This window comes from Eptatretus burgeri, chromosome 17, assembly GCF_056783735.1.
Source record: "Eptatretus burgeri isolate ZD-2024b chromosome 17, Ebu_testis_v1, whole genome shotgun sequence".
NCBI classification, from domain to species: Eukaryota; Metazoa; Chordata; class Myxini; order Myxiniformes; family Myxinidae; genus Eptatretus; species Eptatretus burgeri.
This window is the reverse complement of record NC_140977.1, coordinates 26,010,931-26,032,775: the sequence shown is the minus strand read 5'-3', so window position 1 is coordinate 26,032,775 and position 21,845 is coordinate 26,010,931. Positions and strand designations below refer to the sequence as shown.

The window sequence follows — 21,845 nt, the reverse complement described above, 5'->3', positions numbered from 1 at the left end:
GTATCTCCAAAAGGAGTGCAGCTGTGCCATTGATGCAGTGCCCCCTGAAGGCTAAATTAGTCATTTGGAATTTTCCGTGGCACTGGCGATAATTTTGTTACTCTTCAGGAAGGACATCACGGGATATTTAACGTCCACCAAATAATGCAGGCAGACGGAACACCAAAGTTAACGTCCATCTGAGGGACAGCACACAGATTGATGATTCACCCTGCCTGCTCAACACCAGGATGACAGCTTATAGTTGGTTTTCGATTCAAGCCCAGGCTCGACAGACAGCTCAGAAACAAGTATGCATGGCTCTGGAGTCACCATCCCCAGTCAATTGTCCAAAGAGGAACAAGAAGTTTCACCTGGTTATGTTGCTGTTTCCTGTTGCTGCATTCGCCATTATCAAAAGTCCACATTGATTACAGGCAAGGTGAGTATCAAACCGATCACAACTCCTGAAAATAAAAGGCCATCATTTTGTCTTCCAGAACCATGAACAAATTCGTATGTCCTCATGTTGTACGTACCATGGCCAAGTTCCATCCATCAGGTTTTTTGTTGTTAAGATCAGATGTCTAAAGTAATTTGGTGGATTTTGCTGACAATACGTAACCAATGTAATTTTGGTGATGTCGTTGATGGATTTTTGGAGTCGTATGATATAAAATGCGAGATGACATCAAACGTCGAGCATCCCATTTTCTTTGTCCCCCATATCCGATGGGGACATGGGGGCATTGGAGATGGGGGACATTAACATGAGCTCTGTCCGACCGACTTCTGTCCATGTACTTTTGTGTTCGCGATAATTTAAACACCATTGAAAATTTAGCTTTCATATGACAGAAATCTATTCCTCATGATATTATCTCACCCTGATTTGATAAGGCGGTGATTGGCTGAATTGTGTTCCCATGGTAACCATCTCAGTAACTTGTCTTGTGTACGTGATATTTCAAAATCCGTTCAAGATTCACCTTTCATATTACACAGTTCTATTCCTAATACCACCCAAAATGGCAAAGGACCTAGAGTATCAGCTCCCTATTTTAATAACAACTCAAGGCTCAGAGGTATGGTTACCCATCGAACAGACAAGGAGAAAATATACACCGTGTGCAAGGATGGGATGGCCAGCAGCAGCAAAGTGAAAGCTCAGGACAATCGACCGAAGGTAGCCAGCAAGCGTGTGCAGCCTGTGACAAGTGATCCTTGTCCTGCTTCCAGAGAAATTCGCGCATTGGGTTCCTCCAAACCCGTCCCTCGGTGTACTGCAGTTTGAGCGGAGGGTGTTAGGCTCTCAACAGAGGAGTCCGAAGTGATGGCTCGCTGGGCCGGTTACTTTGGGCGGTTGTACCAGGCTGATCCACCAGCTGTTGAGTTGGATGTCCTGGGTGTCACTATACGTATTGCTGGCCCTCCAATCAACTGTGGTCCACCTTCGTTTGTGGAAACACAGGCTGCGATGAACCACTTGAAATGGCGTAAAGCTTCTGGGATCTGTGGCATCCGTGCTAAACTTCTCAAGGCTGGTGGAAATGCTGCACTCATGTCGTTGCATGCAGTTCTTTGCTCTGCCTGGAACACAGGAATCATCCCAACTGACTGGAAGAGGGGCCTTGTTGTCCCCCTCTGGTAAGGGAAAGGTGATCGCCAGGACTGCAACAACTACCATAGGGTGACGCTGCTCTCAATGCCAGGCAAGGGCTTCGCTCGGATAATTCTTGATAGGTCTTGCCACCATCTGTTTGAGCACCAGCATCCAGAGCATTCAAGATTTACACCAAAGAGATCAGTGATTGACCGTATCCATGCTCTTCGTGTCCTCACCAAACGCAGACGAGAGTTTCAGCAGGGGTTGCTTGCAGCCTTTGTTGATCTCTGTAAATCGTTTGATTCAGTGAATTGGGATGCCCTCTGGAGGATTCTTGGTCTTCATGGGGTGCCACCAAAACTGATCAATCTGATGTCTGTACCACACTCTGGTACTGAGAGTGCTGTGAGATGTGGTGATACCATCTCTGACCTTGATTTCACAGATGATGCAGTCATCTTTGTGGACACTCTGGATATCCTTTTGGGGGCCCTCGAGGTGCTGAATGAGGAGTCGGAGCTGCTGGGATTCTGGGTTTCCTGGGTCAAAACTAAGATCCAGGCTTTCAATGAAATCTTGGATGCTGCTATCTTGTCTGTGTCTGTTTGTGGTGAGGATGTTGAAGTCACGGAGAGATTCCCTAACCTTGGCAGTGATATTCATGTCTCTGCTGGCTGTGAGCCAGAGGTGAACAGATGTCTGGGTCGGGCCTGGGAGTCATGGATTCACTGGATTATGGGGTGTGGCGCTGTCGGTACCTGTGCGGGAGGACGTAAGTTGGAGTCTTCAGATCCTTGCTGCTTCGTCTTGCTCTACAGTTGTGAGACTTGGACTCTGACCAGGGATATGAGATGGAGACTTAATTCCTTTGATACCAGGTCTCTTCGGAGAATCCTTGGCTATCGCTGGTCGGACTTTGTGTCGAACAAGCGGTTGCTGAGAGAGACTCAAATGAGATTTGTTACCTGCATAGTCCGTGAGCGTCAGCTGCGGTTGTATGAACAAGTGCCTCGTTTTTCTGATGCTGAGCCTGCTCACCAGATTATCTCAATGAGGGAGTCTCGTGAGTGGAGGAGGTCAATGAGCCGACCACATTCCTCGTGGTTGCAGCAGGTTGATCGGCATCTCAAGGAGATGGGGATGGGCCTGGCATCTGCTTGGGGGATGGCCAGATGGAGGTCCCTGGAATACTGACGGAAAGTGGACGCAGCGATGAGCTGCTCCGGCATATGCTCCCATTCCTGACCTAACTTGTGGCTGCTGGTTGCATCATTTTCAGCGGGGCGGGGAAGCTATGCCGCTGATGCAGTGCTCCTCTACCAGTACCCTGGTACTCATTTCGCCGATCTCAGAAGGATGACAAGCTGAGTCATCCCCACCTGGTGTTAATTCAATAGTTGACAGGGGCTCAAACTCACGACCCTAAGATCTTAAGTCAGCCACCTTGACCGTTAAGCCAACACCAGGCTTGACCAAAGGTAGGCGTAAATAAAAAGAGTGATGGTGGAGATACAGGAATTCAGGAATTCAGGGGCCTTCGAAGAGAAAACTTTTACCATATAGCTCTATAAGATGGTTAGGATTCATCCCAATATTGCACAGCTTCCTGTGCTGTTCCAACTGCCATTATTTGTCATTGCATTTTATCCACCATGCCCACCACGACCACCACCACCATCCCCACCACCATACCCCCTTTACCACCACCCCCCCTCCCCTCACCAGATATGTCCGCAATTGTACCCCACTGAGATAAAGTTGCAATCTCCCACTCTCGAGCTATTTTTGTTTGTGCACATCAACTGACTTCTGTCCAATTGTCTTTACCTTTGCAGGGTGACATCGGTGATGCAGGTGTGCATGGACAAAAGGGTCATAGGGTGAGTAAGTACACCTTGCCATTGAGGCCTGCTGCCTGATGAAGTTACATTGTATGACACAATATTATACGTTAAGGAATTGTTTTATCATATCACACCACATCATATGATAATAAATTTTTATTATATAAGAGATGCTAATAATGTTGAGAGCTTTAGATTCTACAGAATCCAGGAAAAGCAGATGTGATGCTGGGGTGCCAGCCCATAGGGACAGAGCAGTACTCCATTGAGCTGAAGGCCTTGTAGGCAGTGAGTAGTCGGTCTAACTTCTTCTTTTTAATGAATGACTTGGAACAATGGAGATTGACGACTCTGCAGCTGGATTTGGAGGTCAGCTTTGCAATTTCGTCAGCCCAGTAAGGCAATAGATAGGTCGGGTTCATTTGACAATCCTTACAGAGTGACAGGGTCCCACTCTCAGACTAGCATTCCAACAGGTAGGAGAGTTCAAAGCCATGTACCATTCTCAGACCAGCATTCCTGATGAGGAGAGAGTGACACAGCTGCTGTCTGCCTGTCAGTGGGATCGTATACTGTTCAGCACAAAGTGGAATCATCTGTCAAAAGGAAGAGCATCCAGTTTACAATTACAGGAATATGGAGATATAAAGGGCATTGGGAGGAAATCTGATGCAATGTTAAGAAGAAATACTCCTTCATCGGAACAGCAATGTTATTGGTATCCAAAACCGAGAAGACCTCAAGTCCTCCTTACCATCGACGCTCTGCGGACGAATGAGAATGCACGATGGACCTTCACGAGCTGATAACTATAAATTATTTTTACAGTCCACTTGTATATGGTTATTTAATGGCCGTTATAAAAAATACACAGCCCTTGGTTACTTACCTGATTTTCTGTTTTCCCATGTCCTGTGTGTGTGGTCTGCGCAGGGTTCTCCAGGAATGCCGGGCTTCTCTGGCACACCAGGCCTTCCGGTATGCTTGTTGGTCGATGTCGAACTTGGTCGATTTATGAGCTCAGCCTTTCTGCTGTTGGCTTTAATAATTTTGCATTGGTAAGAGTATGATTGGATTTACATGATGCTCCTACGGAACCCGAGATAGTCTACTATTAGTCTATTAATAATACTAGCAGGCACCCCTGCCCTCGGGTGGGAATACCCATGTCGACCCACCGAGCACGGATGACCGTTTAGTGTCCGGAGAGTCAAAGAAACGTAAAATTGTCAAGGATAGCACCTTGATCAACATGCTAATTGCCAGGATGAATCATATGGTGAGGAAAGTGTGTGATAAAGACGCAGCACCGTAATCACCGATATTGTAATCACTGTTGTGAGAGGTGAGGTAGCACGTGATGAGTAAAGTATGTGATTTGTCACACTACGCGATAACAGACACGGACAATGATCCTGGGAAAAATGGGCGCACCCAATTGGTCAGTGCTATGACCAATCGACGAATGAATATTGCTGACATAGCTACAGCTGCACAGCCTCTTTATTCTTTGTCCTACTATTAGATTATTATATTATGTACTATTAGATCATTGGATTATGTACTACTATTAATCCTTTAATTGCCCCAATTATTCCCACCTTCCTGTGGGGTCAGCCAAGGAAAGTTTTTGGCTGTTGTCTTCACGAACCGCCTGATGTTGGCCTGTCGTTGATTCGGCCAGGAATTTGTTCAGGTTGCCGGCAGTAGCTCACCTCCCCGTCGCAAAATATACCGTGGGATCTTTAACGTCCACCAACTAATGCGAGCACATGTGACACCCAGCTTACCGGCACCATGCCTGTAAAATGCCACTTTGATAGTTTATAGTCGGGTTGGTAATTGAGACTAAATCAAATGGGTCATTCAAAGGTAAGTGCACAATGGACAGAAGCCGAAGTAGTCTCAGTGAAAGAAGTACAGGTTCACTTCCAAATTATCGATGGAAACCCAGCTGGCTCAATAATGGCCTTTGAGGAATGGGTTGTCTTGCTGCCTTGACCAGTTTGGCCTAAATGAGATGCCAACAATACTTTGTGGTTGCACCTTAAATGCCCTCAGGGATATTTGGGATGGGGGGATTAATTGACCAGTATGAAGATAAACTTCCAACCACATCCCCTGAACCAATTGTTTCAATAAATAACGTTGACGCCTCAACAATTGAAGCTATGGACCATACAAATTTGATATCTGTTCTTGGCTATGTTGCAATGTATGTCACTGTTGACCTAATACCTCTGTCCTTCACTTAGGGTCTTCCCGGTCAAGATGGTCCTCCAGGTCCACCAGGTATTCCAGGATGCAACGGTACAAAGGTGATGAAATGAACATGACATAACATTCATACACATCACACATATATATATATATATATATATATATATATATATATATATTATTGCAATGGCACATTGATTACAGTCAATGTCAACATCTCAATCTTTCCATTCAAGGTCAATCACCATTGTGGCCTCCTTAGGGGTTCGGGTCATATGCGGTAATGCACCTGATGAACAAGAAGTCCCCATCTTTGGGAGGATTTTTTAGACTCGGCAGGTGTAAATCAGACACAGAATGCAATGTGCGGTAGATTGTAAAGCAATGTCTTGTTTCAGTTGGCAAATGTAGTGATAGGGAAAGAGTGCAGTTTCAAGGTATGAGAAGGTTGTGCTCTGATGGTTCCTTTTTCTTTGTCAGGGGGTGAGAGGCATTCCTGGGGATAGCCTTGGTGGGAGGCGAGGTTCTCCGGTGAGTACTCCGTTGCAATGTGCATTTTGATTTACTGTTGATTTAATGGTATACAGTAGTTCTTGGTATCGTTATTTCCCCCGATCGTAAGACAGGCGATCAAACACCTCTTTTTTTGTGCACTTTTAATAACAGATTAACCTCCAACTTTGTCAATGACAAGGATTGCTGGTATGCACTTTGCTTTGTTAATAACAAGTTTCAATCATGGGAACTCCTTCACAGTCGATACGTGGGACATTCTAAATGGTCTCGGATCGAGATGCTCACAATAGCTTAATGTTTACCTTTGTGAAGCAAGTATTATATACTATTCGCAGACTTTGTAAACTTTGCATTGTACTTTTGTTTTACATTGTGGACTTCTTCTGATGTCATTGTTTTGCGTGTGCCGTAGGGAATTCCTGGTCAACCGGGTCAAAAGGTAAGACTCCCATAGCCATTTGTTATATGGCGACGATATTTTCATTAGATATAAACTTGAATTAAAGGCACCTGGAAGTTTCTGGCATTGTTACGTTCTGAGGAATATCTACCACCTTGTACATTCTATCTGCAGTGTACCCCTCCCCTGGTTTGGCAGCTTTTTTTTCACCATTGGCTGAAGTTCCATGGGTGTCAATGACCAGTGGGGAGACTTGAACCCATAAGTGTTTCACAAAAGTTTAAATTCTGGTCCATAAGGTTCTTCCAGGAATACATACTGACATTTTAGGATCTGCATCCCCTGCAGGGTAAAGGATTGGGCTGAAAGTCAAATAAACCTCATCACTTACCCCTTGTCTGGCAACTTGCTAAAAATGATGTTGAGTTTCCTGATATTTTTTTTTCTCGAAAGCCCTGTTCATTCTGAGTAGAACGAGGTGTTACACACGATAGTAGCATCTAACTCGAGTCCAGGGTGATTTTTCAGGTGAAAGCCACTTTTTCACATTGGGTTGACCTGTGTCGGGTCACAGGTAGAAGGGGAATTTTTTTTTCCAAAGAATGACCAGCATTTTTGAACTCAGCGGACCCGAAAAACTCCGGGTGAATTTCTTGAGCAAAATCTGAGAGGGTCGGGCAATTGGCTCTGGTCGAGTTGTTATGGAAAGATCCACCTCCTCCCTTACTACCCTTCATTATCTTAAACCTCTCCATCAGATCACCTTCTTTCAGATGTACAAAGTCCCATCTCCTTCAGGCACTCCTCATCCTGATGATCCAAAACCTGCAGGGCATTTTATCAGATACACAATAAATAAAAAAGACCATCCCATTTCACAACAAGATGCCACCCCACACCATCAATGATTCAATTTCCATTTGGGGTTGGTTTTCCGATTTTGAAATCATACTTAACCAGGTTTACTCCATGTGGTTGACAATACATGCGTTTCAACTGCGTAATCAAGAGCAGAATTCGATTGGTTCTGTAAACACCGTGTAGTCCCAGCGGTGTCTGTTCCAATGGCGACACAATGCTGAACATGGCCATGGACTTTCTCAAGGGTTCTCGCACCAAACATATTGCAAAGTCGATCACGGATATTCTGATGGCGATTTTTATTTTATTTATTCCATTTTATTTTTTGACAGGAGCATATTGAAATTACAGCCCAAGGTTGCTTGTAGTAAATTATCTCAAGCAGTGCTATTGTACCAGGAATTGGTCTTCTCGCGTTCCAGTGATTCGCCGATCATTATTACCTCGGCCACCGAAGGTGGATGGATGTTATGTTTTCACCCCTGTTTGTCTGTCTGTCGGTGTTCAGGATATTTCAAAAAGTTATGGACGGATTTCGACAAAACTTGGTGCACAGGTTGGGTGGCGTCATTAGGATGAATTAATTAGATTTTGGTGAAGATCTGGATCCGAGAATTTTAAAGTGATTCATCACCATTGAGAGATAGGACCAGAAACGATATATACATATACATATATATATATATATATATATATATATATATATATATATATATATATATATATATATATATATACTTATTATCTCAAAAAGTTGTGATGGATGATGACAAAATTAAGTGGATGAGTTAGATAGGTGATAAGAACAAGCCAAGGAGATGTTGATGAAGGCCTGGATGCAGATGTGGCTGATCAGTTCACAAAACGTCAACTGTTTAGCCTGATGGAGGCATGTGCTCTACCGGGTGCCGTTCCAGCAATCATAGACACCTTTCCCTCAAACGTCGATCTGCTTGTGATTGAGCATCATCTGGCCATGCCACGGCCCATCGGCCCAATCTGCCGGCAACAGCAGTGACGAATTCCCGACGGAGGGTCCCCGTGCTGTGTGCAACTGGAACAATCTTGTAGCATGTAGTGCACATGCATCATGTGAAACTAGAGTCAGAGATTACACATGTTTAATGCACATCATCATCAAATAAAAAGTGGCCGTCACGCTGAGTCATCCATTAACTCTTACATCACGCTCGTCACATTCTTCAGTAAAAACATGTATGCCATCATGATCACAAGGTTTATTGATGGGGGAGTCATTAAAATAATGTTATGGAAATTTATTTGTTAAATATTAATCAGAGAATGGATCTGGAGGCATATACGTGGATATCTGTTGGTACACGTATATGTCGGAAATGTATCTTGTTTAAAATATTATAGATAATGGTACATGTGGCCATTATCTATTTTATTTTTGGTGACCTTTTACCCATTTCACTCCCACGCCAATATGCTTCAGTTAGAACTATAGTATATGAGAGTTGTACTCTCATATACTACAGTAGTCTGCAGAGAATTACTACAAGAAAGGAACGTTATTTTTGCCTGGGCTGGCTCGTCCCCCCGTGCAGTGGGAGACGGGGGTTTGCAATCGCTTGTGTGTGTGGCTGCGTGCGTGCGTGCGTGCGTGCGTGCGTGTGTGTGTGAGAGAGAGTCCATCTGTCCAGGCCATAACTTTTTTTTAACATTTGAGCTTTTGTCACGAAATCTTCAACAAACCTTTATTTTGAGAATATGGAGAACAGAAGTAAGTAAAATGTACAATTTTTTTTTTCACCTGTCGTTTTTGCCGAGCTTCGTTCGAGTACAAGGTGGACGCGGAGGGGCTTTGCATTTTGAGATACTTTCTCGTTATCCTCTTGTGATTTGTACTGTGAAAAGTTTTGAGTTTGACAAAAGTGTATCATTGAAAAGTGATTTAATTGCTGCACTCATTCAGTGACACCGAGAATGTAAATTCTCTTCCTTCGTAGTCGTTGCAATCCCATAGAAAAGAGAGAAAGAGAGAGAGCGACAGAAAACGTTATATTTTGTCTCACTTCTGTCTGTCTATCTTTCCTCTCATGTGACATCCTTGAGTTTTGTGCAGTTTCAAAAATCTCTCTCAACTGTAAACATTTGAAATCACTAAATGAGAGCATAAGGTTTACTTTTGATGTAATTAACACTTAATTAAAAATTGACTCGGCATCAACGTGTTTCCTGTTTTGTGTAGGGTGATCCTGGGGATGTATTTTCTACATCCGGTGGGATTAAAGGGGAACAAGGACGAGCGGGTTTAGCTGGACACCCCGTGAGTACTGCGGGCCGGTTACTGCCAGATATCTCTTATTGCCCTTCACAAGGTGTACTTCATGTCTCTTGAGTCGTTCGGTTAAGTTGATCGACCTTTGCTTATATGTAACACTCATTTGTACTGTTATGTTGGGGATTGCAAGGTGAAGAATTGTGGGAAAATTAATGAATACACACAGTAGATGTACATATATATATATATATATATATATATATATATATATATATATATATATATATATATATATATATATATATATACATACATAGATATAGAGAGATAGATATGTTGGATTCGTTCTCCCTAACGCTGGCAGGTGATGGGAGACCACCAGAGATTAACTCCCAAGATGCTGAGCGAAGACATTCCACACACGAGACGGTGACTCTGCAGTGCAGTGCGGTTATGTTTACTTGATGTGGCTGCGTGGCAGTTTCAGCGTGAGCATAAGGCTTCGAGGAGAAATTGGTTATGCTGGAGGGAAGTTGAATGGCTCAAAATCCACAACCAATACACTTTATAACTAACAGAAACCCGCCGGTGCGCTTAACTAGACAGAAACTGTTTCCACGCCAAAACCTTAGACTAAACTTATTACAGGCAGACTTGTTCAGGGACTCAAGACAACAAAGGAATAGACAGGATGGATGAGATCGAGGATTTTGTGGTCTTCCCTTTTTCTGGAATGTTGGGTGGTGCAATGGGGGCCTGCGCGGCAGGCTCTCAGGTGTCAAGCAGCCAATTGTAAGCATTATGCTGAATTGATGAGTCTAATCGGGGCACAACATGTCTGCAGCTATGCTATTTTCTCTGCTTATGGCATTTTGAACCATTGCCCAAAAAGCTTGATTTACACTGCAAGATGCCCCTGAGGGGGTCGTTGGAAAGGTCAACAAACATAAAATGGGGGCAAAATGATGGCACAATCACAAGATCATCCTGATGCCACCTGGGCACCATGGGAGTAGTTGCAAGTGAAAGGGGAACATGGTTTCAGCAGAATAAGGTAAACCCGAGAAATAGACATGGGAGAGATCATGGAGTTGCCAGTGGGCAGCAGACTTGAAGCCCGAAAGGGACGGGTTTGAGGCAAATAGGTCCGTAAAAGGGTTCCACAGGTGAGAGAAGAGGTGAGCACTAGGCATAGACTTCGGGAGGGTAACAAGGAAAGGGCTGCTGGTGGAATTGCATGTGACTTGAAGGGTAGAGCTTCTGCAGATAGGTGAAAGGGCATGAGGAGCAAAAGCAGAATGCAGCTGCTCAAAAGTAAAATGGAAGGCCACCAACTTACCTGCAATTAACAAGAAGTATCCACTGAGATCCGGCCTCTTGTTACAAGATATGCCAGTGGCATGGAAGGCCTTGCATTCCATGACCTCAAAGGAGGAAAGACGTATATGAAGTGGAACAACCAGTCCACAGGGGAGAGGTAGCATCAGAGTGTGAAGTAGTGGGTTGCAGAAGGTAGATGTGAGAAAAGCATTAGTGGAAAACCAGAAACTCTCAGCGACATGATACAGGGAAATGTGTGATGGAGATGATAATGAAAAGTTCCACAAATCCAGCAATGGTGAGATTCAAAGATGTAATCAACTGGTGATTAGGATGACCAATGTGACAAGCGAGCCTTGAGAACTGCTCTACCAAACCTAGGAACATTTGTCCTTCCAAAGTACGTTGTGGCAGTGAGAAAATAATGTTGTGTTGGCACAATGCATCCCGAGGTGTGTTGGCATGGGTTTAAATTGCCAGAGACAATGCAAAAAGACACGTTTTTGGGATTGGTGGGGGGGGACAATGAAGCAATTCTGCAGTCTTGTGCCGCTGTTGTCCTCGTGTTAACCGCGTCGCCTTGTTACTACCGTCATCGTGAGATAATTGGTGCACCAAAATGAAAAGGAAATTCAGTCAATTAGTTAGCTCATCATTTCATGCATAGCCTGTGGCTGCATCATTGCTGGGAGCAGAGTTGCACCACTAATGCAGTGCCCCTGTTTCCAGTAAGCTGGTACAGTACTCATTTTGCTGACCTCAGAAGAGTGACAGGCTGACTCAACCCACCTGCTGTTATGTAACAGCATGACAGGGGCTCTCAAACTTAAGACCCTGCAATCTTAAGTCAGCCACCTTAACCATGAAGCTAACACCAGGTTTAATTAGTTAGCTGATACCATAATTGTATCCTGCACGTGTAAAAGACATTTGTGCATTAGAATGATCATCTACCAATTTTTCAACTGGAAATACCTTGTTTTTTCTCTTGTTGTTGACAACTTAGGTAAAAAAATGATGCCTTGTACGGCTTTTGTTGGTGCAACAATTACTTATTGCCCTGCGCATGTGAAGCAAAAATCCGGGTGAAGCAATTAGTTAATGTCCATCCATGTATGTGTCATCAGTTTATGGTTTACGATGGAGGAACAACTTATTTAAATTGAGTGTTTCATTTTGAACACGAATCAGAACGTGAATAGGAAGACAAGTTTCTCATTTTAACATTCTTTGGCTTTGAATTCATCCCGATCGCTCATGCTCAGAGAGGAGTGAGAAAATATATTTACTCGTGGCGGTTAAATAAAATTGAGAATCATTCCAAACAGGAAGGTTACAGTTTTTAAGGACGTCATAATGGACACAAACAACAGGCACGAAGAACTAATGTAACGTGTGAGATAAGGGTGATGTAATATAGACTGCGGAAAACGGCAGGAAAACACAGAATTGACTTTTTAATTAATTTTACAATCCTTCTTTTATTTTAGATTAATTATTTACTTGAACATTGTAGTGCACTAATTGTCTGTTATAATACTTCCAAGAACCTCCAGGTTTGCAGTTCCTGTACTTCAATTTAAATAAAGGTTCAATGGGGGTGGTGTGTAAGGGTGGTATTTGGGACTGATGCTGGACTACTTCATTAGCCCGAAACTTGGGGATTAAAAAAAAAATCATTATTTTATTATCATTGAAGTAACACTGCATGGGGTATCATGTTCTATGAACTCGAGTATTATATTTACAAAAGAAGTTTTCAATATTTACGACAAAATATTACCCTTTGACTCTCATATTTAAAGGGCCTTCTCATCAGCAGATGACCCTTTATGTTTTTATCTCATTTCTTTAGGGTCAACGTGGAACACCAGGTGCTCCTGGATCCCAGGGATCACCAGGACCTCCAGGGAGACCTGTGAGTTTATACAAACCTGTATTTCAAAGGGAATTTTACATGTGTGTGCAGTGGATTGTGGGTAACAATGGGTGCAGATACCTGGGACATGTGCAAAAGCATTCTCATCACTTAAGCAGTGAAATAACAGAATATTCACGTTCATTGTTTGTGTGTTTTTCTCCAAAGATACAGAGAATCTAGGACTAGGACAGGTTTCCTGTTTTCCATTATTACCTCCGCCACTGAAGGTGGATGGAGGTTATGTTTTCGTCCTCGTCTGTCTGTTTGTGAGCATGATATCTCAAGAAGTTATGGACAGATTCAGATGAAACTTGGTGGATGAGTTAGATAGGTGACAAGAACAAGCCGATTCAATTTTGATTCAGGTCTGGATCCAGATCCGGCCTATCAGTGGGATACAAAACGTGAACTGTTCAGCATGGCGGAGGTATGTGCTCTACCGAGTGCCATTCTAGTTACCTCTGCCACCGAAGGTGAAGGAGGCTCTGTTTTTACCCCCTTTCTGTCTGTTTGTTTGTTTGTTTGTTTGCGTGCAGGATATCTCAAAAAGTTGTGGACGGATTTGAATGGAACTTGGTGGACAGGTTGAGTGTGTGGCAAGGACGAATTGATTCATTTTGGTGAAGATCCAAATCCGGATCTGGATGCAAGAATTATTTAATTTTATAATGTGATTCTTCACCATTGAGAGATCGAGCCAAAAACGATATATAGCACTATATTTCAAAAATGTATTTGACGCGATATGTTCTCGTGGATCAGGCATTGAGTGGCGGAGGTATGTGCTCTGCCGAGTGCCCTTCTCATACGAGATCTGTAACAATATCTTAAGACAACTTCAAAAGGAATGCATCAACCCCATTGATTCAACCTTTATTTGATTTTGTTTTCTCCATTCATTCCCTTCATTGTGGGATTGTTATTGTCATTGTTCTTTTTCCCTCCCACCCTATCAAATGTCATTCCATCCAACCACCCATCATTGATAAGGATTTCCGTTATTTTGCAATAAACCTGGCAAAGAATCAAACAAGGCTTTTGAGAAAAACATTTAAAAACAAAGCTTGAATTCCCTTCGGAGGAATAAAGACAAAACAAAGCAGCAAATTTGAGTGGCATACCTGTGTTTTAAATGTATTTATTCAAGTGTCAAGACGAGACCACAATCTTCTTCTTCTTCTTCTTCTTTCGGCTGCTCCCGTGAGGGGTCACCACAGCGGATCAACCATCTCCATTTCGCTCTATCCTCCACATCTTCCATTGACACTCCAACCACCCGCATGTCCGCCCTCACCGTATCCATGAACCTCTTCTTTGGCCTTCCTCTTCTCCTCCTGCCTGGCGGCTCCATCATCAACATCCTTCTCCCAATATACTCCGCTTCCCTCCTGTGCACATGTCCAAACCATCTCAATCTCGCCTCTCTCACTTTGTCTCCAAACCGTCCAACCTGCGCTGTCCCTCTAATATACTCATTCCTTATCCTATCCATCCTCGTCACTCACAATGAGAATCGCAACATCTTTAACTCTGCCACCTCCAGCTCCGCTTCCTGTCTTTTTGTTAGTGCCACCGCCTCCAAACCATACAACATAGCTGGTCTCACTACCGTCTTATATACTTTTCCCTTCACTCTTGCAGCTACCCTTCTGTCACAAATCACTCCTGCAACTCTTCTCCACCCACTCCATCCTGCCTGCACTCTCTTTTTCACTTCTCTACCACACTCTCCGTTACTTTGGACAGTTGATCCCAAGTATTTAAACCCATCCACCTTCCCCACCTCAACTCCTTGCAACCGCACCATACCACCACCCTCCCTCTCATTTACGCACATGTACTCCGTCTTACTCCTACTGACTAACATTCCCCTTCTCTCCAGTGCGTACCTCCACCTCTCGAGGCTCTCCTCAGCCTGCTCCCCACTCTTCCCACTAATCATGATGTCATCCGCGAACATCATAGTCCATGGAGACTCCAGTCTGATCTCGTCCGTCAACCTGTCCATCACCATTGCAAACATGAAAGGGCTCATAGTTGATCCTTGGTGCAATCCCACTTTTACCTTAAACTGGTCCGTCATTCCTACCGCACACCTCACCACTGTCACACTGTCCTCATACATATCCTGCACCATCCTCACATACTTCTCCACCACTCCCGACTTCCTCATACAATACCTCAACTCCTCTCTTGGCACCCTATCAAAAGCTTTCTCGAAATCCACAAACACACAATGTAACTCCTTCTGGCCTTCCCTATACTTCTCCATCAACATTCTCAAAGCAAACATCGCATCAGTGGTGCTCTTTCCTGGCATAAACCCATATTGCTGCTCACAGATCGTCACCTCTCCTCTCAACCGAGCTTCCACTACTCTTTCCCACAACTTCATGGTGTGGCTTAACAACTTTATCCCTCTGTAATTTCCACAGCTCTGCACATCACCCTTATTCTTGAAAATTGGAACCAGTGCACATAATCTCCACTCCTCCGGCATTCTCTCACTTTCCAAGACTTTATTAAACAATCTGGTTAACAACCCCACTGCCATCTCTCCGAAGCACTTCCATGCCTCCACTGGTATACCATCTGGGCCAAACGCCATTCCACTTTTCTTCCTCTTCATAGCAGTCCTCACTTCATCCTTACTGATCCATCCCACTTCCTGATTCACTATCTCCACCTCTTCCCACCTTCTCTCTCTCTCATTTTCTTCATTCATCAGCTCCTCAAAGTACTCCATCCACCTTCTCAACACACTCTCCTCGCTCGTCAGCACATTCCCATTTGTGTCCTTTATCACCCTAACCTGCAGCACATCCTTCCCAGCTCAGTCCCTCTGTCTTGCCAATCGGTATAAATCCTTTTCCCCTTCTTTTGTACCCAACTTCTCATACAGCTCATCATATGCCTTTTCCTTGGCCTTTGCCACCTCTCTTTTTGCCTTTCGCTGCCACTCCTTGTACTCCAGCCTACTTTCTTCATCTCTGACTATCCCACTTCTTTTTCGCCAACTGCTTCTTCCTTATACTTTCCTGTACTTCCTCGTTCCACCACCAAGTCTGCTTATCTTCCTTCCTCTGTCCAGATATCACACCAAGTACCTTCCTTGCTATCTCCCTCAACACTTCTGCTGAAGTTGCCCAATCATCCCACCCATCTTTACCACCATCCAACACCTGTCTCGCCTCCTCCCTAAATTCCACGCAACAGTCTTCCTCCTTCAGCTTCCACCATCTGGTCCTTGGTTCAGCCCTCACTCTCTTCCTCAACCTCACCTCCAACATCATCTTACAGACCACCAATTGATGCTGTCGAGCTACACTCTCCCCTGCGACCACCTTACAGTCTCTAATCTCTTTCAGGTTGCATCTCCTGCTTAAGATGTAATCCACCTGTGTGCACTTTCCTCCACTCTTGTATGTCACCCTGTGTTCCTCCTTCTTCTTGAAATACGTATTTACCACTGCCATTTCCATTCTTTTTGCAAACTCTACCACCATTTGCCCTTCCACATTTCTCTTGTTGAGACCGTACCTACCCATCACCTCCTCATCCTCTTTATTCCCTTCCCCAACATGTCCATTGAAATCTGCTCCAATCACCACTCTTTCATCCTTGGATACACTCTCCACCACTTCATCTAACTCACTCCAGAAATCTTCTTTATATTCCATCTCACACCCCATATGTGGGGCATATGCACTGATGACATTCATCATCACCCCTTCAATTTCCAACTTCACACTCATCACTCGGTCAGACACCCTCCTCACTTCCAATACCCTCTTGACATAATCTTCCTTCAGGATTACCCCGACACCATTTCTCCTCCCATCCACACCATGGTAGAACAGTTTGAAACCACCTCCAATGCTCCTAGCCTTACTCCCCATCCACTTGGTCTCTTGTACACACAGTATGTCCACCTTTCTTCTCTCCATCATATCAGCCAACTCTCGCCCTTTGCCAGTCATCGTCCCAACATTCAGAGTTCCAACTCTCACCTCCACACTTCTACCCTTCCCCCTCTCCCACTGCCTCCGGACTCACCTTCCCCGTCTCCTTCTCCTCCTTCGCCCAGCAGTAGCACAATTTCCACTGGTACCCTGCTGACCAGTGGTACCGGTGGCGGTCGTTGGTAACCCGAGCCTCGACCGATCTGGTATGGAAATGCGTTTTGTTGTTCGCATAATGATTTGGCATTGGTTTTTACGCCGGATGCCCTTCCTGACGCAACCCTGGTCGCCTCTTACGACACACAGGGATATGGTACACCTATTCTCACCGGGGCATATGAGAGGACAATGTGATTGGTCAATTAGTGTTCCCATCCAAACCTCTGGCTCATGATGCAGGGAACCAAGATTCAAATCCCATAAACCATAAATGTTTGTCCATAATTGTCCACTCATGTCCTTGTAATTTGTGTAAAAGTACTGTGCCGTCTCCAAATGTCTTTATCCCGCACATGAGTTATGTACAAGCTCCTCCGTGAGCTTTAGGTCGAAGTCATGTAAAAGGGTAGAGTGGAAAGAAAATGGGTGTCAAAAGAAGAGGGGAGACCTTAAGGTATATAGAGCGGAAGAGAAATAACAGTATCTACCTCGTGGAAGAGTTAGGTGAGATAGGACTCCAGAGTGGAAACGTTTTGAGGATAAATGAGATTGGAAGATTGTTAGAAGGAGAAGGCAAAACTCCAGGGGCTAGGATGGAGAACAGGAAGCATTCACATGGATTCAGAAATGTTTTCAAGGTCACTTACTTGACTCATGTAGGCCTCATCTCCTTTTCTTTGTGTCCCGTCAGGGTACACCTGGACTTCCCGGACCACCAGGACCAAAGGTATGATTCTTATCCGCAGACGGAAGGCTGTTGCATTTTCTTGGGAAGAAGGCATGGCCATTTATGGAAAAGAAGTAAAACTGCTCATCATACTGCTAGTTGATGCACCATGTCGTTGAAACTCTTATACATATGTGAGAGTAAAGGTGTTCGGCCTTTCACAACTTTCGACGTCCGGAGGTTGGTGCAGAGTCAGCGCACTTGTCTCTAGTCTGGGGTCAATTCTCAACCTGACCATAAACTGTAGGAACAGTTCTTCAAAGGCAGGGTGTTGCATCAATGAGTACGTCGTCCCTCGGGTGGACGTTAAGCTTGGGACCCGTCTGCCAGCATTAGCTGGTTTAATTACGATCTTCGTCTTTTGACAAAGAGGAGGCGAGGCATCCCGAAACCTTGGGTAAATTCCAAATTGTGGGCAGAGGCACTGCATCAGCGTCACAGGGGCACCTCAGCAATCGTAGCTGGCAGAATGTGTACAAAAGGTAATTGCAATGGAAAATGAGGCATCTGGCACTGTGTTCCTCCACAGGGCACGATGGGAGGTGATAGGCTGAGGTTCCATGGGCCACAAGGAGACAAGGTCAGCAGCATATCACTTCCTTCAAGACCTCAAGATCAATATGCATGGTGGTGGTTGTGACGGCAGCATTAATTACCTTCACCATTTGTCTGAGTAACCCTCAAAATGTATTGGCAAACACGCAAATGTCGTAGGTAATGGCAGTGGCGGTACAATCGCACTGGTGGTAGTTGTGGAATTGATTTTCGATGGAGAAGGCAGTAAGTGATCTCCATTTGTTCTTGAAACAATACAATCATCAACACATAGTGTCAAGTAATCCTCATATTTGTGAATAATGCACACGTACACCAAAGTAGAATTGTGTAACATGCTTAAAAGCTTTCAAGGCCACAAAGGCTGCTCCGTCATGCCCATCATGGTTTTGCATCGTTTGACGAGGTCCGAGATTTGGTCGATGTGGTTTATTGTAGTGATGATACAATGACCTGCAAGTCACATTCATTCGCGACTCACAGGGTGAGCGAGGGCTTGTAGGACCCCCTGGACCACCAGGATCTATTGGCGAGCTGCTGGGAACTCCGGACCAGTTTGACTTACGACCAGGACCCAAGGTACTGCCAAAGACAGCACACCTACCGATTACACTTTACCATTCATTTCTTCATAATATTGATGTATATACACGACATTCTCTTTGTTTTTCCTGTTTTATTTACTTGCTAACTTGTCACCTCCGTCACCGAAGGTGGATGGAGGTTATATTTTCACCACTGTTCGTTTTCTATGTTTATCTGTGAGCAGGATATCTCAAAAAGTTGTGGACGGATTCGGTCGACAGGTTGGGTGTGTGACAAGGACGATTTGATTCGATTTTGGTGAAGATCCGGATCTGGAAGCTAGGGTTTATTAAATTTTTTTAAGTTGAGAGATAGGGGCAAAAATTATATAGTCGTGGACGGATTCGGACAAAACTTGGTGGATGAGTTGGTTTCGCTGATAAGAACAAGCTGATTCGATTTCGGTTCAGCTCCGGATCCACATCTGGCCTATCAGTGGGATACAAAATGCAAACTGTTCAGCCTGGTGGAGGTATGTTCTCTACCGAGTGCTGTTCTAATTTATTGTGAGTCTCCTTTGCGTCCAAGAGAAGTGTCAAACAATTGGTGAGAGAATTTGTGAGTTGATGGAGCCTGATTCTTCCATTCTCGATGTGTTAAGGTATTCTGATTGAGGCATACTGTACTTCCATTTGACCGGCCATGTTCATGGACAGAATGTGAGATTTTGGGCAACTGAAAACCCGAGTAACACCTGGGTAATGCCCATCCGTCCACAAAAGATGTAGGTTTGATGCGCCGTGTCCATATGGGGGAGTGTTAGAACCCTTTTCTTGTGATGGTTCCCTTGATGAGAACGGTCGTTTCAAAATTCTCAAGACATTCCTCCCTGTGGAGTTGTGGTGTCAACGTTTTCTGATGAGACATGCTCATTGTGTTTCACCTGGAACACCTGTTATCTAGTACGTACGTACTCCCTCAAGGTATTCTCTGGATTGTACTCGCAGAACCTCCCATTTGATCAAATTTGCCCTCAGCACACAGGTGTATTGCAAAATGATAGTAACTTAATAATAAGCACAGCGTTATCCCAAGGGTCATATCTGGCCGAATATCGAGACGCTGCCATGACCCACCTCTTGCCCTCAGGGCACAGGACATGTGTAAAGCATTGTGCACAGTCCAGCTGATATCCAACATTTTTCCAAACCGAGGCAGAGTTCCGTATCCTGACATATTTGTGACCATAAAGACATAAATCTCAGTCTGGAAAGACCAGGGTGCCACACGGACGCCATCCTAGTTTGGAGGTGATGCCGGCATAATTAATTGATGTATATGACGTCAGTATCATGTCACATACAGGGTCAGTGTGCTCCTTTTGTTTATGTATATGTATATAAATATATGGAGAGAGACACACACACACACAAACACACAAACACAAACATACATTTGTGAAACTCTTGTTGGAGTGCTCTTTACCATCTATTTAACAGGGTCAGAAAGGTGAGACAGGATATCCCGGTGAACGTGGTCTGAAAGGAGATCCGGTATGTATTTACTTTATGGCAGTTAGTTTAGATACGAGTGAACTTTGATTACCATCGCCCAGTGGATGGCAGGGAGCTCACTCCCTGTGCTGACATTTTGAGTCCAGGTTTGATTCATAGAGGAAATTGATTTGACCCTAAATTGCCAATTTATTGCTCCCCGAGTGATGTCTTTTTCATCAGGGAACACACAGTGCGTGCAGTTTGTTCTGTGAATCATTCATCCTGCAATCATTTATTCATGTAAACATTTTAAATCCCACATTTTCTCTTGAAGGAGTACACCTTTGGCCTGATACAAAGGCTGAATTCCAAATTTCTGCTTTGAACACCCACATTTGAGAAGTTAAGGCCATTTTTACAAGCTCAGTACTTTTGCCCGCATGGTTTTCTTCTTCGATGAAAAAGAAGAAGATTAGTACAAATAATCCTTTTGAAACCCCAAAAACAGGAAATCCAAGTTATTTATGTACCCTTTTTAATCTTAGGCTGTTGTCCTATTGGTGTAAGTTTCGTTGTTCAAAAAAATGATGTTCATGAAAATCAATAAATCCTCCAGCGATGATGAACACCCCGCACATAAGGACTTCCTGTGTCATTTTCCTTGTCACTTGTAGTGTAAAAATAATAATTTTTTCGGAATAATTGCAAGTGGCATGGGGAAGAACATAAAAGCAGTATCGGTGGGCTTGGAATCCTCGGATCCTGAGTTCAAATCCCACTCGGCTGTTCAATTAACAACAGGTGGGGTTGACCTTGCCTATCATCCTTCTGCGGTCAGCAAAATGAGTACCACATTGCTGGTGTCCTGTGTCGAAGCGGCGACCCGTCCAGGATTGTGCCCAATAGCCAAGGAGACTGCTTAGGTAGCACCAACGCTCTGCACAGAGTATGGTCGTCATGGATGGAAGAGGAAGAGTAAAAAAAAAACAGAAGAAGAATATGCATCCAGGCTTTAAAGTGCCAATTATAAAAGAAGGATACACATTGGGAAAAAGGAGGCATAGATTGAAGAGAAACTTCCAAGTCACTGACGTCTCATAGGAAGGAAAACGGTACCCGTAGTGGCTATGTGATAGCTAGCAATATCAGCAAACTATAAAATTGAGCTTCCAATGAAAGCAAGTTATTATTCCTCCATGATTTGGACATTTATCGCGGCAGTGTGCTGTAATTGTGCAAGTACCACCGACCGATTCGAACCCAGACGAGACGGCTCAGTCGTAAGTGCACCGTCCTGTCGGGAGTGAAAATCGACCGAATATTTTTTGAAAATAAATATATGATGCCAACCTTTGTGTGGTCACCATTGTCATACAAAGAGAGCACTCTTCGCCGCTCAGGTATATGAATTAGGTCCCCCGCTTTTTGGGTGGTATGTGGAATCGATCTGTGTAATATGAAAGCTAAATCTTGAACATTTTTTGAAATATCGCGTACACAAGCCAA

At 44.1% G+C, this 21,845-nt stretch overlaps 1 protein-coding gene across 1 annotated transcript in view; it reads left to right on the top strand.

The window, feature by feature from the left end:
* The window catches only part of LOC147009591 (uncharacterized), a 218,144-nt gene that overhangs the window by 83,117 nt on the left and 113,182 nt on the right, over window positions 1-21,845 (top strand). Inside the window, exons 4-14 of the mRNA XM_085862393.1 lie at window positions 3,421-3,465; window positions 4,363-4,407; window positions 5,685-5,747; window positions 6,130-6,180; window positions 6,578-6,604; window positions 9,642-9,719; window positions 12,850-12,912; window positions 17,728-17,763; window positions 18,293-18,343; window positions 18,802-18,897; window positions 20,343-20,396. Of these exons, the coding sequence (XP_085718519.1) occupies window positions 3,421-3,465; window positions 4,363-4,407; window positions 5,685-5,747; window positions 6,130-6,180; window positions 6,578-6,604; window positions 9,642-9,719; window positions 12,850-12,912; window positions 17,728-17,763; window positions 18,293-18,343; window positions 18,802-18,897; window positions 20,343-20,396 (609 nt within the window). The remainder of the gene's footprint in view (window positions 1-3,420; window positions 3,466-4,362; window positions 4,408-5,684; window positions 5,748-6,129; window positions 6,181-6,577; window positions 6,605-9,641; window positions 9,720-12,849; window positions 12,913-17,727; window positions 17,764-18,292; window positions 18,344-18,801; window positions 18,898-20,342; window positions 20,397-21,845) is intronic.